The 17456-nt window shown below is 41.1% G+C and overlaps 2 protein-coding genes across 2 annotated transcripts; one reads left to right on the top strand and one right to left on the bottom strand.

The window, feature by feature from the left end:
• Nucleotides 1-190: 190 nt before the first annotated feature.
• cryba1l2 (crystallin, beta A1, like 2) lies at nucleotides 191-6842 on the bottom strand. Its single transcript, XM_035165474.2, has 6 exons — nucleotides 6701-6842; nucleotides 6329-6405; nucleotides 5793-5911; nucleotides 2454-2595; nucleotides 2056-2198; nucleotides 191-994 (listed from the first exon to the last, which is right to left on the bottom strand). The coding sequence occupies exons 2-6, from the start codon at nucleotides 6401-6403 to the stop codon at nucleotides 847-849; spliced, it is 627 nt and encodes a 208-aa protein (XP_035021365.1). The 5' UTR covers nucleotides 6404-6405; nucleotides 6701-6842; the 3' UTR covers nucleotides 191-846.
• crybb1l2 (crystallin, beta B1, like 2) lies at nucleotides 2317-17060 on the top strand. The gene is made up of 6 exons (XM_035165459.1): nucleotides 2317-2626; nucleotides 12489-12589; nucleotides 12917-13035; nucleotides 13761-13893; nucleotides 14000-14142; nucleotides 16261-17060. The coding sequence occupies exons 1-6, from the start codon at nucleotides 2623-2625 to the stop codon at nucleotides 16430-16432; spliced, it is 672 nt and encodes a 223-aa protein (XP_035021350.1). The 5' UTR covers nucleotides 2317-2622; the 3' UTR covers nucleotides 16433-17060.
• Nucleotides 17061-17456: the final 396 nt, after the last annotated feature.

Consider the following 17456-nt stretch of genomic DNA (forward strand, 5'->3'; position numbering starts at 1 on the left):
TGAAGTCACCAACTTTATATTCAGACAGTGGTGGATGCCAAACACGTAATGCCATGGAAACTTGGATGTATGACCAGTGCAAAGAATAGCAAGACTAAATGTTTCATTACAGTTGTTATGACATTTATAAATGTAGATTACATCAATGAAAACCTTTCATGTATTTAACTCACATAAGAGTACATATACTGTAATGAACAGTATAAAGGTGCAAAGAACATTAGAAGTATAATTACATAACCTGCACCACTTTCTTCTGTTAAGGTACTGATGCATTCATTTTTAATATAAGGCTAAAATGCATTATCTTGGTCTCTAAGTGTTTTACAATTTAGTATTATTACATCACTATGCTGGTTTAACTTACTGCATGAATTCTGAGATACTTCATCAATGATCAAGAAGTTAAAAAAGGAAATTTTGCCAAGAGGGAAACACTCAAGCACTGTGCCTCAAAAAGCACATAAAACGCTACATTTGCACACACATGACGTGTTCTCATACAGTGTAAATATAATAGTTTCCAGACTAATTCTCAACAGCTCTGTTGATCATCTCTGAGTATTTGCATGCACACAGGAATTACAGGACTTCTCATGCTCTGAATCTGAACTTTATTTCACTAAAACAAGATGAGTATTAGAAGAAATAGGAATCTAAGCAAGAATAAAGAGGTAGCTGCTACGTCACCGATGGTGTGCATTGTCTTAAAGAAGCCCTAAGCTCAGTTGCCTTTTGGACTCATATCCAAAGCAGGGGCCCAGGTGTTAGCCTGAGCCCAGACTCTGCTGCTGCTGCTGCTGCTGCTTCTGCTGCTGCTGCGGCCGGTGCAGATGTGTTTCCCTCTCAGTGCCTGATGCGTCTGATGGACTGGATCTTGGGAGTCTGGCAGTGGGAGCCCCAGTTCCTCCAGTGCTGGTAGTCTCCACTGTGTTTCTCACACTCCATGATGTACTGCTGGCCTCTGTAGCCCGGGTACTCATAGCACACAAAGCTGTACAGAGACAGAGGCAGCAGGAGGTAAAGTAAGTGAGGAGCGGGGTTTAATTGTCGTGAGTTGTTCAACACAAAGACATTCTCCAAGCGTCTCCATGGTATTTGATTTAACTCTATAAGCTTCCATGGGAGCCACCATAGGGTCTGTTATTCAAATCAGAGCTCGACATATGCTGGATCTTTGATGTCGATATCAACAAGATATTTATTTCTTTAAAAACACCTAAAAAATATATAATTTGTTGTTATCGGAAGTTGGTGATATGTTTATAGTTTTCTCTGGAAGACAAATTGTTTTTATCATGTCTGTACTGCAATTTCATGTAAATTCTCAACATGTGGCAAAAGTTCATATTTAATGCAGCAGCGTTGGCACGTGGATCACAGAGGACATTTAGGCTAAAAACATGGTGTAAATGACCTCGTTTCGATTTGAATTTGAATGTCGGGGCTTGCGGACACTTGGATAACACCACAGGAGCAGTATGGAGGCATGTTATGTTTTTTTCTGTTGTCTTTTACGTTTGAAGAAGTGCTCACCAGTTACTTCAATTGTATTGGATTTGGCTGCAACAGTTTACCCCTGAGACTCCTAAGGGGTTTTGTGGACTCCATCAGCATAGTGGTGAGTAGATAATGAGTTAATTTTCCTCTTTCGGCGAACTATCCCTTTAAAATTACATTACCAAATTTATTTAAAAAATTCTACTTCTAAGGGTTAAACAGGGCTCATAACGCCACCTAGTGTTTCAAACCGTCTTGGACCCTTCAGGACTCAAGCTTAAGTTTAGGATGTCACTATGTAATGACATTTATATCTATTTAAAAAGTTAATACCATCTAATCAAAGGTGGCTCACCGCTCATAACTGATATGACCACATAAGACCACACAGGTACAGTACGTTAGTTTACGTCTTTTAACCATTGGATCTAACTACCTTTGCTTATTAGCCTCCCACTCACTTCTCGACTTAATTATTTTCTCATCAGATTCTTCTTTTATAATAAAACACCATCAGTCAATATGAACTAGTATGTGACAGGAATGTTGACTTACGCTCCACACTGCACATGCATGGAGCCCACCTCAGGCATGAGCCAGCCCATGGCCTGCAGGGAGGGGTAGTCGTCGCCCAGCTCAGTGCTGCGGCCCTGGAAGTTCTCCCTCTCAAAGATCTTCATGCGGCTGCTCTGGTGCGACTGTGGACGGGGCGGAGCAGAGAATTGGTGTTAAAATTAGTGTTAGGTCCTGTCAGACAGACGTACATTCGCCACTGACTTGTCTCATTTCTATTTTTGAGCACGCTCACAGTGTGGCTCACTCTTGTGACCACTCGCTCCTTCTGTCACTCTGTCATCACTGCCATCTCCATTCGCCCTCTCTCCTGCTCTTTCACTCCCACTCATCTCTTCCTCTGGCTCATTGCAGCCCTCCCCTCCCCCGCAGGTACTCACGGCACAGTAGATGGGGCGAAGGGAGATGAGGCGCTCTGTGTGATAGGAGAGGGAGCCGCTGAAGGCGTCCCAGCTGGGGTACTCGCCTCTCTCCAGGATAAACTGCTGGCCCTGGAAGCTGTGGTGCTCGAAGCCCACCCAGCTGGAGACACGAGGGGGAAGAGGTCACATGGGTGAGCGAAAATGTTTCAGTGTCATCTGAGATCAGTCTGAACATAAAACAGACAGTGACAGGGGACATCAGACAAAAGAGAGATGACTTTCCTACATTTTCCAGGTGCTGAAGCTCACCTCAGCATTTCCATAATTTCTTGCTTCAAAACTTTCATTGTAATATAAATTTAAGAGGGATTAAAACATTTAATATTGCCCCCTAGTGGCTTGCTGCAGTAGAGATCATAAGCCCCACCTCCTCCTCTGAAAGGGACATGGACCAAACTAAAAACTCAAATTACCCATTTAATTTTTCAGAAAGACGGTTTCTGTCATTTTAGGTAGTTATCTAGATTTTCAAGGCTACATTTTCTAGTGAATGTGGATTTAATTAGCTATTTTATGCTATAAAGACGGGATGAAATGTCAGGGTTGACAGCTGACACTGAATTGTGATTTGTCAAATGCGTGTGTCTGCGGGACCTTGATTTTGTGCCTCCATTCCCCGATCACGACTACTGCTACTACTCTGGCCCCAAATGTACAAAATGGCAGCGTTCATATTCAGGGTAGTGGGATGAAGTGGAGTCTGTCTTTATATAGAGTCAATGGTAAAGACTTGGAGTGTAAGGAGACAACTTCCAAACCAAGCAAATGTCACCTGTAACCTGTGGCTTGTTTTCATCTTCTCCATTTCCACAAAACAGTCTGAGTCAGTAATAGAGCAGTCCTAGTATACGATTTTTACTATGTGATTATAATGGACAAAATATTTCGCAATAACTATGGAAAAATAATAGTAATCAGTCAAATTCATTTTTTAAGTTTGCTTGTTGTGTGTTGTGTTTCTTTTTCCGCAAAATAATTAAAACTCAAAACACTACAGAATACTAATATGAACGATGTAAGAGTGTGAACCAGAAAGAAATATTTAGAAGACTCTCCATATGTGTATAATTAAAAGAAACCATAATCTACTTCTCCTAAGTGTGAAAAATGATCTGCTCTCAGCAGCTTCGTTCAGCAGGTGTTTGGAGAATGTTCACTCGAGCTGAAAACAACATGACTAAGGTCTGTTACGTATAAATCTGCTCAGAGTTAGCTTCTGCTCTTGAGTGCGTCAAAACACGGAGGGTGAGATAAAGTTTGCGTGTGTTTAAACTTGTCCTCAGCTCCTAAATGATCTGTACACTCACCCTGTGACGAGTCTGAGTGTACAGACGACTGTGTGGGGAAAACAGAGGACAAATTATGATGACAGGCCACTGGTACTAAATAAACAGGCTTCTGAATAACCACATGGTTATCAATGAAGATTGAGCTTATTTAATCAATCTAAGAGTTCAATTTGATAATTAGTGTACCAATCAATGCATCAGATATCTATATGCAACATCTATAATCTATCTATAACATGATTATTGTCTTAGGGTGGATTGTTGTTATTTTACAAGCTTCATATATGTTACCTTAAACTGAAAAGAATAACAAACTGTATCAGGGACATATTGAAGACAAAGAAAAAAGAGATTTCACAAATAATGTCACAATATTATGAGGATAAAGTCAGAATTGAGAAAAAAGTCTTAATGTGATGAGATTAAAGTTGTGATTTGATGAGAAAAAAGGAGACATCATCCTCCATCTAAAGTTACACTAAAACCTATTTAAATGCTGCAATGCAGCACTGACACGTGTTCTTCAGAGGCCTACTAATGGCTGATTCATTACAAAGGGCAATGATTTTTGGGTGCATTTTTTTATTTTGCTCCACTTTACAACAGAACCACTCCTGTTTCCCACTTTTTGCTGCTTTTACTAACTTTTTTCATACTGGCCCACTGGCCTTATTCTGTCACAAAACCAATGTAATGAGCTGTTGCTGATTTGAATAGGTGGTTCCAAAAATAACATCCAGTTGTGTAAGAAGTAATCAAATCATTTACTTATTTAAAGCTAGCATTTCCACAATAGAGAAATAATATTCCTTCATTATTCTGCTTCAATAATAATTATTATATTCAAAACATCAAAAATAAACATACTCATTACACAGAATGGTTCTTGTCCGTGTTATATTATTGGATCATATTAATGATTTATAAACATTCAAGTGCTACTTCAGCGTTGGAGTTGATAGAGGTGGAGCTAATGTTTGGTTATTTCTATAAATCATCTTGATCGCCCCCTGGTGGTTGGCAGCTGCATAAGTAATGTTAGCAGAGCACAGTCAAAGCACTTCTCAAAGATGGTTTCTGTTATTTTAGGTTGCTTTGATCACACTGCTGATTGTTCACGTTCTCATTTTCCATTAAGTTTGGTTTTAATTAGTTATTTGATGCTATAAAAATGAGGTGAAACGTCATGATTGACAGCCGAGACTGACTTCCGATTGGTCGAGTGTGTGTATCGTTGGTCCCTTGCTACCACCTCTCCACACCCAATCACTACTGCACAGACTTTGGCTCATTATGACATAAAATGTCCAAGATGGCTACAACTGTAACCGTTATATTTTAGCTTAATTTTATCCATTTTATTGTATAATCTACAGTGTCACACTTTAAAACTGAAGTATTTAGTTACTAGGACAAAATCTACATCATAGGAATAGACACTAACAATAATGATAATATAATAATGAATACAGATTTAAAATAGTTTATACTATGTAGCCAGTTCTCAGAGCAGTTTAGAGTTTCTCAGTATTTAGTTTGCTTTATAGCAGACACACCGTTTTATCAAAGCAATAAAAACTCTCATGTGACCTTCAATAATCCACTGCTGACCAGTGATAACTGCTGAACACATGTAGGCGGGGCACGTGAGCCAGGTCTGAACAGCCTCCACACAGAGTAAATCCTTTAAAGGACTTTGAGGAAGAATAACCCTTTCAGCTTCTCAGGGCATCTTGAATAAACTCTTTGTGGTGTTCCTTCTAAAAGGGTCAGTGGCAGAAAGAAGACAGGGAGCTGAATGCATACACCCGGTATCTAGGAGGGAGGGGCCTCAGATGCTTTGATGTGGGAGCCTGGACACTTTTCCCTATCTCACCATCTTTCTACCTTTCTACATCTCACAGACACACACTTACATAAACAAACACACACACACACACACACGTGCACACACAGAGTCAGTCAGCCGTCCACAGAGACTTGCAGGCGTACAGGCTGTGTGACTCACGCTCCACTCTCGACTCGGATGGAACGGATGTTGTCCAGGCCGCAGTCGTTGATGTTGCCGCACTCGGACGTGAATTCCATATTCTTGCCCTGGAAATGCTCCTGCTCAAACACAGTCACCTGTGGACATGGAGGGGTGGACATGAGGCTGCAGTCATGTCATTACGCCATGTGTGTGTGTGGTCCAGGATTACTCATGTGGTGGGGACATAAATCTGTTTGCGTAGTCATATTATAGGGACTTCTCGTCCTTATGGGAACAAAAAACAAGACATAAATCATACATGTTCAGGTGAGGACATGTTTTAAGGTTAGGTCTAGATTAGGGTTAGTTTAAGGTTAAGGTTGGGTTTAGGTTTAGGTTTAGGTTTGGGTTAGGGTAAGGGTTATGGTTAGGTCTGGGTTAGGTTTAGGCAAAGTAGAAACTATGGCTAAAGTTAGACTATAAGTCTCCAAGAAATCAATGTTAGTCAATGTGATGTCCTCTGAAGTCATGGAGACACAATAGAGTTTATGTGTGTGTGTGTGTGTGTTCACCTTAAAGAAAGGGGCTGTACCCATGCTGGGGAAGGACATGGGTATGGTCATGCTGGTTTTATTGACTCTGTACATTTCTAGAGTAGAGAAGGTCAGAGAGAGAATCAGGGTCACGGATGAGAAGAGGTTTCATCAGTAAAATGTCACAGTTATTAGACTAATTCACAACAAAATCACAGAAAAACACTTATTTTAATTAAATATACTTTTTACGCCTTGCTTAAACGTTTCTATTTGCTGTAAAAAACGTTCCCCTTTGAAATGAATTATGCAAGCAGTGTGTCGTCAGAGAAAGTAATAAAATGCAGTAATAATGATAATAATCAAAATATGGGATTATGGATAATTAATAAACATTTAAACATATATCACCTGATATGTGTCCTCGCTCTCCTCACACACCGGGTCCTCCTGACGTAGACTTTTGTCTCAACCTGGCGCCTCTGCTTTATACCGTCGTCCACGCGAGGCCCTCGTGCTCGCGCATGTGCGTGTGCAGCCACTCTACTTTACTGATGACTGTGAACGAGCTCAGTTTGTCAAGTGAGCAGCTTTATCTCAATTAAACAGCATACTTCCGGTGAGCCTTTTCAAAATTAAACTGTGTTAAACACCTGATTATTTCAAGGCATACTAGATTCTTGACACGATAATAGAAAACAATATTGATTGTATTAGATTTTTTAGTTTTTAAGTAACTAATCAAATATAATTCTCGATTTAAATTAACAGCTCCATAATATATTTAAAAACATTTTTATTGCAGTGTAATAAACATTCTATTATTATTATCATTATTATTATTATTAGCCTATTATATATTTGTATTTCCTACCTTGGTCTAATGATAAGACTTGTTAAAACATCTGTGGATCAATGTAAATGAATCAGCACCTAAGCCTTATTAAAACAAGTAAAGTCATTTATTAAATTCTAAGTCATTTGTTAAGTTGTTGAGTCAAATCTTTTTCGAAATTCAAGGGTTTCAGCTTATTAAAAAGGGGATGTTTTTTATTGGCTGATCACAATTGGAATATCTATAGAAGTAGAATAAGTTCAGAGACTCAACAATTAGTTTGTCGATCATGCGAAATAATCAGCTAATTAAACATTGATGCCTTTAATCACAGTCTTGTTTAATAGCATGCTTACTATGTGATTTTTGGGGGGTTTATTCCCTGATATTACTTTTTAAGGCCGGAGGGTGAGTAGTTCCGGTGTCGCTCCTCGGGCTCACTGTGAGCAGCTTGACGCAGGTGAGAACGTGCGCTCATGTTGGTGCGTAAAAACAAACAAACACGGATTTTACGCGCGCCTGTGGGCCCCCACCCGCCCGCCCTCAACCCTGCCCCTCTCTCTTTGTGACAGTGTTGTCTGTCGACTCAGCAGATCGTACACAGCTGAGGTGCGGCCGGTGAATGCGGGGCTGTTGTTGGTGTATTCGTGTAGGTCAGCAGAGCCATCATATAGAGCAACAATGGTCGGGACTATAGGCAGAGAATGAGGAGGATTTGGAGAGAAACCCGGGAGGCCTGTTTCAATGGTTTCCGCCCAGAAGGGAAGGAAATTGGAAGAAAGAAATGCAATTGATGAGGATATGAATCAGTAATAGAAACAGCTTGAAAAGTAATTTATGAAAATATATGTCTCTCTCACACACACGCACACACACGCACACACACACACACAGTCACCCCCGTTTTCCCAGCAAACTTTCAGCACTCACACTCCTTCATTTACAAATTCAGTGTGATTTGCAACTCTGAGCTCTATTAATATAAGTGACTTGACTTGATGAAGCTCTGTAATGAAGAACACAGTAACAGCTCCACAAGAGGATTGACTTTCACTGGATAACTCTCATGAGTATGCAACCAAAATATATTGAAACACCATCATTATTTGCTGGGGGACCATGCGCTACTTAATTGTCAGAAATATTGTGGTTCTCACTTTTTCCCTGCATACATACAAACTTGGTTTTCTGTTTTGTGAAAATGAGAAACAACACTGATACAATCATTGTGATACATTATTACATATGTGTTGATGGACAATCAGACATATGAATGGACTGATGCAATGACCAATGGGTGGATTGTTAGTCACACCCGACTGTCAGGTCTGCTTATTGAAATGAGGGAGAAAGGGTGAGTTACATGAACTGGCATCACATGTATGTGTCACAGTAGGTCCTGTTTTTCCAGTCAACTGTCACCTTGAAACGATTTTGGACGACATATATATTTTAACCCTTGAAACTTGGTTTTGCTGAGAAGGTGCAGTGTCCTATTGCATTGAAGGTTGTCCAGTGCTCCATTCATTTCTTCAACGTAAACATCCAGACATCAAATCAAATATATGATAAAGGCCTGTATATATAAACATCCAGACATGAACGATAAACTGTTATTTATTCTCCACTGTTGTAAGAAGGATCAATCAAACCAATTTAAATTTTCATCATGTCACATTTTTTTAAACTCACTTAATTAGTATTAGCAGTAATAGTAGTGTTATTCGTATTATTCCCATATAGGTTTTTAGGAATATAATTGTTTTATGGACCCATAACTACTTTTTCGCAGATATGTTTGATATGAGGAAGGAAAGGATTATAATTGTTTTAAATTGACAGGAATATAATTTCAATCATATGTGGTGTTTTTTTGTGCCTTACGTAATTGTCATAATTTGTCAGTGTCCTTGTAGTTCAGATTCTTTGTTATTTTTGTTCATCAGATACTGACTCTCTGCTGATTCTCATGAAGGACATCCACACTGGATGTCCTTGTGTTTCTTTGCGCCAAGTCTTTTTGAGTTTTTTAGTTGCCAGCTCCAACATCCTTTGGGGGCAGGTTTTGAGTGTCTGCAGTCACTGAATCCTGCTGTGATTGATCAAGGAGACTAAGATACATAAATAAGAGCTGTAACTCAGGGTGCTCACTTAACTTCCTCTTGCTGTTCTCTACTATTTGTGCAGTCATGTGACTCTCGGCGTTGATGGAGGACGTCCAACAGTGTGTGCGATTCACCACTTCACTCCTCCCTCTCCTCTGACCTCTCACGTGACGATTAGAAGAAATTCAAACAACATGCTTTATGAGCCTGGAGTTGAACCACAGGGCATTAGACTCTCATCTGGTGAACAGCTGCCCCCTCATTTCCTTTCCTGTGACCTCACCTGTACGGCAGTATGTAGAGCCACACGTTTGATTCCCCTGTCTGCTAACTTAGCCAGAAGTGTTACGCCCCTGTCTTCGAGTTATTTCTTGGGTGTTATTTACTTTTGGAGCTGATCAATCAGAGGTCAAAGGTCAAGGTAAAAAACACATTGTCCAAAATTTCTCTGCAAATAATTGAATAAGAGGCAATCTGAAGCTAATATTCATCAGAAAACTATCCCCCTTCACATGATGTCATATAATAAGAGATGTCATGAAGATGTCAGAAAAAGTTATCATATTGTTCAAAAATACTGGAGGTAGAGTGGGTCATCCACTAACAAGAAGGTCGGCGGTTCAATCCCTGTCTACCCCAGTCCGCATGCCAAAGTGTCCTTGTGCAAGATGCTGAACCCCAAATCGCCCCTGACTGCTGTTCTGTCAGTGTGAGTGATCTCTGAAAGACAAAGTGCTGCACATAGATGCACTGTACGAATGTGTGTGTGAATGGGTCAATGGCAAAACTATACTGAAAAGTGCTATTGTAAAGTAACACCACAAACTAAACACCAAGAGGCTTGCATACATGACATTTTTGTTATTATCAAATGGAACGAATGACGTCATTACGGCACGGCACCATTACAATATATATAGAAAGTTAGTATTGCCTTATTGGGTCATATAGAGCCCTCAGATTATGCATCACCCCTCTGATACTTTTCATTGCCTCTTGCAGCCGACACCCACCACACCATTTTAGCTGCCCACACAAGAGAAAAGACAGCAGGCTTTAATTTGATAGCTTTCTTCCACTGTGATGAAGAGGGCGATTCAGATTATTGTCCGTGCACACTCCGAACCTCTTTGCTCACCCAGAGGTGGAACGGCGAGGTTATTGCTTCTCACAGCTTATTGCTTTTCCTGTTATTGTTCTCCCCAGCACCTCTTGATGATAGAACTGTAGGGAGTAGGGATGAATAATTTTGTGACAGGCTCTTAAATGTGAACCTGGTCAGCCTGGTCGTCATTATTTGGAGGTTAGGTCTTAGAAAATACCTTGTATACCACAGAAAGTGTTAAAGTCACTCTACGTCACTCTCTTTATTTAATGGATTTATATTATGCTCAAGTCATCAGGAAGTGGTTTTGTGTTTCAGCCTGTCTGAGGTGAAACATATGCGTACTCTGATTTTTTAATTTATCATATTCTCCTCCTCATATTCCTCTTGATTTTCAACTCACTAGTGCAGCGCCTGCTCTGAACCTGCCTGGTTAGAATGGGCTGTACTCTTGGTCTGTGTTAATGCTCCGGAGCTACTTCAGAATTATTATTATCAGTGATTATTAGTCATTAGTAAGTCCTCCTCAAACATGTCTACAATATACTGTCCCTTTGTGGTCATCCTGCCTGGTTTATTTGCAATTAAGATTTTAAATAGATTTTAGAGTCAATGTTTTTCATAAAATGAAACTGACTTTGCTTTATTTGTTTTTCACATATGTGGCTTATGATTACAATGATTAACTGAACTGCTGTTATTTTTTCATACATTACATGCTGGCTATTTCAGAGGTCTGTTAAGCAATCAACACAGCGTTGGTCACTTGTTTATACAAATTGTATTAATATTTAAATTATAACGTATCAATTTGGTTATGCGCTCCACATACAGACAGACAGACAGACAGGCAAACAGACACACAGACATTTGTGGAATTAGTACAGTAGTAGATATACTGTATATTGTGGCATCTATCTGCCTTTCCACCTGCTCCACTGTCTCTATGTCTCTCTCTCTCCTCGCTCTCTTTGATGATGGGGGTATTTCTATTCTGTGGGGGCTGTGAGCTCAGCGAGTTTGTTGTCTGTCTCTATAATCCCCTCTCTCTGGGCGCCAGCATATAAAAGCCACAAGGGGCCCGGCGCACTCTCACACAGACCACCAGTCCCAGCCCAGAGTCTACACTTTTACGCACACACTGCCACAGGTAAGACAGTGGACAAACATCATACAGAAAAAGAAAAGGGAGAGAGAGAGAGAGCCTGAAAGTTACCTGGTGTCAAACCTTTAAATAGGAAAAACATAGGAAAGTCAGTTCTAGTTCAAGCTAAGCTATAAAAGTCAAGCTACGTGAATTTCTTTAGAGTAAATCCAAAAGTGGTCAATAAAAACTTTATTACCTCTGCTTAAACCAATACTTAAATTTTGTCTGGTGGTATCTAACATTAACTTAAAAAATGATGTTGGTTCCACAAATGCGGCACAGAATTTGCATAAATGCTAATTTTTTTATTTAGGGCTCAAAACTGAGAAAAGTTTTAAACTGCCGAATTCTTTATGCAGGTACTACAAATGTACTGTACAGTTTTGGATATTTGTAAAGGGGTAAGGGTTAGGGTTAGTCGAATTGATTTGATTGCTGATTTGTGATGGAGGTTTTACTGTAACTCTGTGTGTAAAGCTAAGTGACGAGATGGTCATTTGTGTGGTTAAGTTTGAATTGAATTCAGCTTTGTTGTGGAATGTGTGAAAATGATTCAGGCTGCGAGAGACGATCAGAAAAATGGGAGGTTTGTGTCTCATATTTTGTCTTTCTTGCATTACAAATTGTTTAAAAGTGATTTAAATAGCATTTATGCAGTTGTATGTATTTTAGAATTGGCGATGTTATAATTTTAACTTATAATTATATTTATAAAATCTTATTAGAATTGATGTAACATGATCTATCCAGAACTGACGTCATTTGTCACAGGATGAATAATGTTGGTATTCTGTTGTATGTTTGACTCAGTTTTGGCCATAGACGATTCCACTACTTTTGGAACTTGTGTCTGTGTTCTGTCATTAATACATTACATTTAAATTTTTAATTAAAGTACAAATTCTTTGTGCATATTAAGTTATTAGTGGCAACTCCAGTTGTTTTTGTGCAGTCTCTCAATGTGACAGTAAAACCGTACTAAAGAGCGATTCTTCTCCTCCTCACAGTCATCATGTCTGCCGGGGGAGAGAAATCCAAGTCTGCTTCTCAGACTGATGGGAAGGCAGCTCAGAACAAGATGTCAGAGATGGGCATGATGTCCTACAAGGTACAGCACGTGCACACACACACACACACACACACACACACACACACACACACACACACACACACACACACACACACACACACACACAGAAGGCTGGCCTTGAACAAACAGTTCAGGTGATATGTCTGTTAACACGGCCTGTTGGTTCTTGTAGCTCGTGGGAGACGGTCCCCAATTACAAGTGACAGTAATAACAACACAGTCGCTTCACTGTTCTCTCCCTCTTTCTTGTTTAGACACTCTCTCCTCTGCCACAGTCTTTCCATCATATACTCTGTGATCTCCTTTCTCACTCTCATCCTTATTCTCTTCCCCCCAACTGTCCAGATGTGCGTGTACGACCAGGAGAACTTCCAGGGCCGCTGCATTGAGATCACCGGCGAGTGCATGAATGTGTGTGACATGGGAATGGATAGGGTGCGCTCCCTGCGTGTCGACTCTGGACCGTAAGTAGCCCGAGCACGCACAGTCACATGTGCACACCCTCCCACATATGCACGTATAATGTACCCGTCACCCACACTCGTCTGAGCAAAGAGCGGATAATTTCACTGCGGTACCTCGCCATTATGCAACATTTCACACTTTGCATTTCGACATTTATCTGATGCTTTTATGCTGAGTGATGTGCAGAGAGTGCAGCAGTATAATTAACTCCAGTACCCAAGCTACTGACGTAACAAAGCCACAAACAGTGACTGCGATGAGAGATAAAACATACAAGGGAAGACACGATGATAAAGTTTTTTTGGAGGTAAAAGCAAGAAGAAAGAAATTTAATCAAAGTCAGTCAAAGCGGACATCCTGTGATTTACACATATTTGAATTGCACCTCCGGAAAATTGGGCTTCAGTTGTGAGACACATTTAAAACAGAATGGTCAAAAGTGAGGGGGCAAGGGACTGAGATATCCTGATTCTTACTCTGTAGTCTGGATTAAACAAAAAAAAACAACGGATCCCACATTTGATGACATCGTAATTATTTTGTAAAACCTTGAAAACTCTTGCGTCCAAACCACTGAACACGTTATACAACTGTTTGCAGTGGCTCTGCAGTACTCATGAGTAAACTCAAGTTTACTGCTCCTCCAAGATGTCTCCTTTAAAAAGACAATACAATGATCTCTTCCCCTTCCTCCTCCTCCCCCTTGTGTCATTATCCCTCTCAGCTTCGTGGGCTTTGAGCAGATGAACTTCTGTGGTGAGATGTTCATCCTGGAGAAGGGCGAGTACCCCCGCTGGGACTCCTGGAGCAACTGCCAGAAGAACGACTACCTGCTGTCCTTCAGACCAGTCCGCATGGTAAACCCCTCCACTTCACAGAAGATTTATCTATATTTCCCAGGCTCTCTTCCTTCTCATCTCTTCACTCCATTTAACGGCCCTTCCTTTTTCTTCCACCTTGCAGGATCCTGAGAAGCATAAGATCTGCCTGCATGAGGTCGGAGAGTTCAAGGGTCGTAAGATGGAGATCATGGATGATGATGTCCCCAGCCTGTTTGCTTACGGTTTCACCGACAGAGTCGGCAGCATCATGGTCAGCTGTGGAACGTGAGTATTGAGTCAACTTGTTACAGCCATTTTCTTGCTTTTTGCCTGAACCCTAACAGTGGGGCTAGACCTGTAAACCCAAATGTCCGTGACTAAGGTCACAAATCACACAAACGTTTTGCCATTTGTTGAGGCTGTGGAGTTGCCGGTCGAGGTTCACCAAAGTTAAAATGAAGCCAAGGATTTGCTTCGCCACAGGAAGCAAATGTTTTATTCGACCCCATTTACTCACACAGGATGGAAGTAAATGGAAGGCAAAGGTTTGCCAGTGCTTCATTCACAAATGTGTGACCGTAGCCTTACACTACTGATCAGTCGAATGCTGTGTGACTGACTGATTACACTATTGGTCAGCTGGCTGAGTGTGGGCGCTTCCATATTGGCCGTTGTTTTCTGTTTCTGTTGCGTCATCAGGGGGAGTAAACAGGCAGCGCTGCCAAACTATCACATGAGCTGAAACTGTAACAGCTTTTTGGACAAAGCTTATTTACTTTCTATAGTAGGAGAGTCACAAGTACTGCTGGGCGAGTTTGAGACACACCTCTCTCTCCAGAGTTCAGAGAGGCAGAAATATAACCAAAACTCACAGCACATTAGTTGTCTTTAACTTATGTGTCTGATATTGTAAGACAACATTAGACAACTATAAAATAAGGGTTTTAGCAGAGGCAGAGCAGCAGCTTGGAAATTACTGCTGGTTAACATATAGAGTTAATGGGACGTGTTTCAGTCACAGATTCATACTTGTTCCATTTTTTGACAGAAAAACATGTAAATGAGAATAGTTTGATATCAAATTACTGTATATGTGAACACAGGAGTAGGAGAGAAGCAGACAGAGAATGGGTTGAAACCAGCTGACAATAGGAAGAATGTAAATCTGACACGATGATTTCATGAATATGCTAATACAATAACAAATTTCAACTTTGAGCTTAATTTTGCATATTGACCACACACATATCCAGACATATATAACGGTAGGTTTTGATCTGTTCAAAAAGAATAGCTCAGCATTTACAGACTAATTCCAAGCTACTTCCATTTGTCTGTCTGTCTTTCTGTCTGTGGAACACATATCTCGCAAACCGTACATCTTACAACCGTACATTCATACTCGGTAAGTGTATTGTAAATAACTGGAGGAAGTGCAGTGTTGAGTTTACCAAACAGTAAAGAAGCAAATTCAGTTCAAATTCATAAAAAAAAAATTGACGATAAAATCTTCATTGCAGATAAATTTGGTAGGATGAACACAAACCTTTCTAACTTCACTCTGCACCATAGACTGTTTATAAAAAGCTCTGCACACAAAAAGTGACAGTTTACTGTAGAACTGTTACAGTTCAATAATGACGAGGAGAAATTCTGTAGTAGCTCCGGAGCATTAACACAGGACAAGAAAACAGGCAGGTTTAGAACGGGCACTGCACTGGTAATTGGAAATACACAATTTGCTTCTGGGCTCACATTTTGATGAACAGCCTGACACATTCTATGTTTCCAAAAACTACATTTAAACATCAAGGAGACCTGCCTCTGTGTTTTTTGAATGGCTGCCGACAGAGCAGAAAGTTAGCTCTGAAACGGTGCACCCAACGTCTGCAACAAGTCTGTTTAAAAAAAGCCGAACTCCATTAAATCCAGCGTGTGTCAGACAGTTTCCACATCCAGCTGACGTCATTCTCAAACTGAGCCAGCAGCATAATTCCCAACTATCTGAGAGATCTAAGTGTTTGTCTGGAAGCGAGCTCAGGAACAGAGGCTTTTTCATCAGCAGCTAGCCGAGGGTGTGATGAGCGTCAGCAGCTCCGTGCAGTCAGGGGTGTGGCAGGCAGCAGACTCAGCCTCTTATCTGCTCTGATTACTTCATTTGTAGCACTCGCTGTTCCTGAAACAAACAGCTGGGAGTCAGACAGACCTGAGGTTTGATGCTGTGACAAACAGATCGATGTCTTAATTTGTTAGATGTGTGATCGGTCTGTCTCTCACATTTTACTCATCTGTTACTCATCTTTCTTTCCTGTGATCTATTTCCTTTCCTTTCTCCTCTCTCTCTCTCTCTCTCTCTCTCTCTCTCTCTCTCTCTCTCTCTCTCTCTCTCTCTCTCTCTTGCAGCTGGGTGGGTTACCAGTTCCCCGGCTACCGTGGCAGCCAGTACTTGCTGGAGAAGGGCGATTACAGGCATTTCAACGAGTTCGGCGCCCGCTCCCCCCAGATGCAGTCCATCAGGCGCATCCGGGACATGCAGTGGCACCCACACGGCTGCTACACCATTACCTCCAAATGAAACCCAGCGAGGCCGAGGAAGAGAGGGATCGGAGGAGGGATGAAGGCAGAAGGCGGGCAAAGAGATGGAGGGGAAGCAGTGGGGAAGGCGAAGCGGGAGAAGAGGGAGAGGGTGTAATATTTTCCTCCTCTGTCCCAAAAATACTCTTGGTGGTTTTAAGTGCATGATGGAGGGAAAACAGCAGCTTGTTAATTCTAGCTGGTGGAGCATTGAAATCCACTGAACAATGAAACGTTATTCAAAATGTAGCAGAGGAAGAAGGAGATAATTACACGCAGCGATAATAAATGCTCTCTCCATTTTTGTTCTCCCCCCTCTCACCATCTCTGTTTGTCAGCTCCTCTCTCTCCTTCCCTCCCTCCTCTCTCCCCCTCACACACTTCTCTCCTGTATCCCGCCGACGTCAGCCCCTCACTCAGCCCGGTAGAGGCCGACAGGAGAGGTGGTGGGGGAGACCAGGGGTTGAGGTGGGGGTACCAGTGTGGATATTGTGTGTGTTTATGTGAGGGGATCCGAGACAGAAGGAGGCCACAACAAGAGCGTGGATGCAATTTCTCTGTGCTCAGAGCCTGAAGCCACATCAACCCTGATCCCCAATAAAGCATCTCACATCCTGCTCCACTTGAAATGATGTCTTATTTAACATCTGGTTGTGACATATAAATACCAGAGGTCTGAAGATGGGCACAACACATTAAGGGTCCCCTGTACTTCAGAACTCCACTGGATCCAGGTGGTTACTGATATACGTTGTTTGTCTCACACGACTCATTGAAGCGTTTCCTGAGTTACCCTCAAATGGCAAAAAATATGGAATTGTGAGATTTAAAAAAAAACTATGTCGAAAAATAAATGAACTTTAGTGATGGTACAAGTCAGTGGTAAAGGTTTAGTTAAGTTTAGTTTCAGAAACTATTTGGTTAGGTTAAGATAAAGGGTTTTAAAATAAGTACTTTAGGGTAAGGGTTGGGGGGTTATACATCTATGCACATTTATACCTCCTGGTGTCCACACTCATATTGCA

The sequence above is a fragment of the Hippoglossus stenolepis genome, chromosome 2 (genome assembly GCF_022539355.2).
Source record: "Hippoglossus stenolepis isolate QCI-W04-F060 chromosome 2, HSTE1.2, whole genome shotgun sequence".
Taxonomy (NCBI): Eukaryota; Metazoa; Chordata; class Actinopteri; order Pleuronectiformes; family Pleuronectidae; genus Hippoglossus; species Hippoglossus stenolepis.

Bases quoted from the DNA above. Each gene is read 5' to 3' on its own strand.
- crybb1l2 (XM_035165459.1), top strand. The intron at 13,036-13,760 runs GTAAGTAGCCCG...TATCCCTCTCAG, and splicing joins CTGCGTGTCGACTCTGGACC to CTTCGTGGGCTTTGAGCAGA. The intron at 13,894-13,999 runs GTAAACCCCTCC...TCCACCTTGCAG, and splicing joins CCTTCAGACCAGTCCGCATG to GATCCTGAGAAGCATAAGAT.
- cryba1l2 (XM_035165474.2), bottom strand. From the start codon at position 6,403: ATGTACAGAGTCAATAAAACCAGCATGACCATACCCATGTCCTTCCCC. The intron at 5,912-6,328 runs GTGAACACACAC...CCATGTCCACAG, and splicing joins GTACAGCCCCTTTCTTTAAG to GTGACTGTGTTTGAGCAGGA. The intron at 2,199-2,453 runs GTGAGTACCTGC...CCCCGTCCACAG, and splicing joins TTCGCCCCATCTACTGTGCC to TCGCACCAGAGCAGCCGCAT.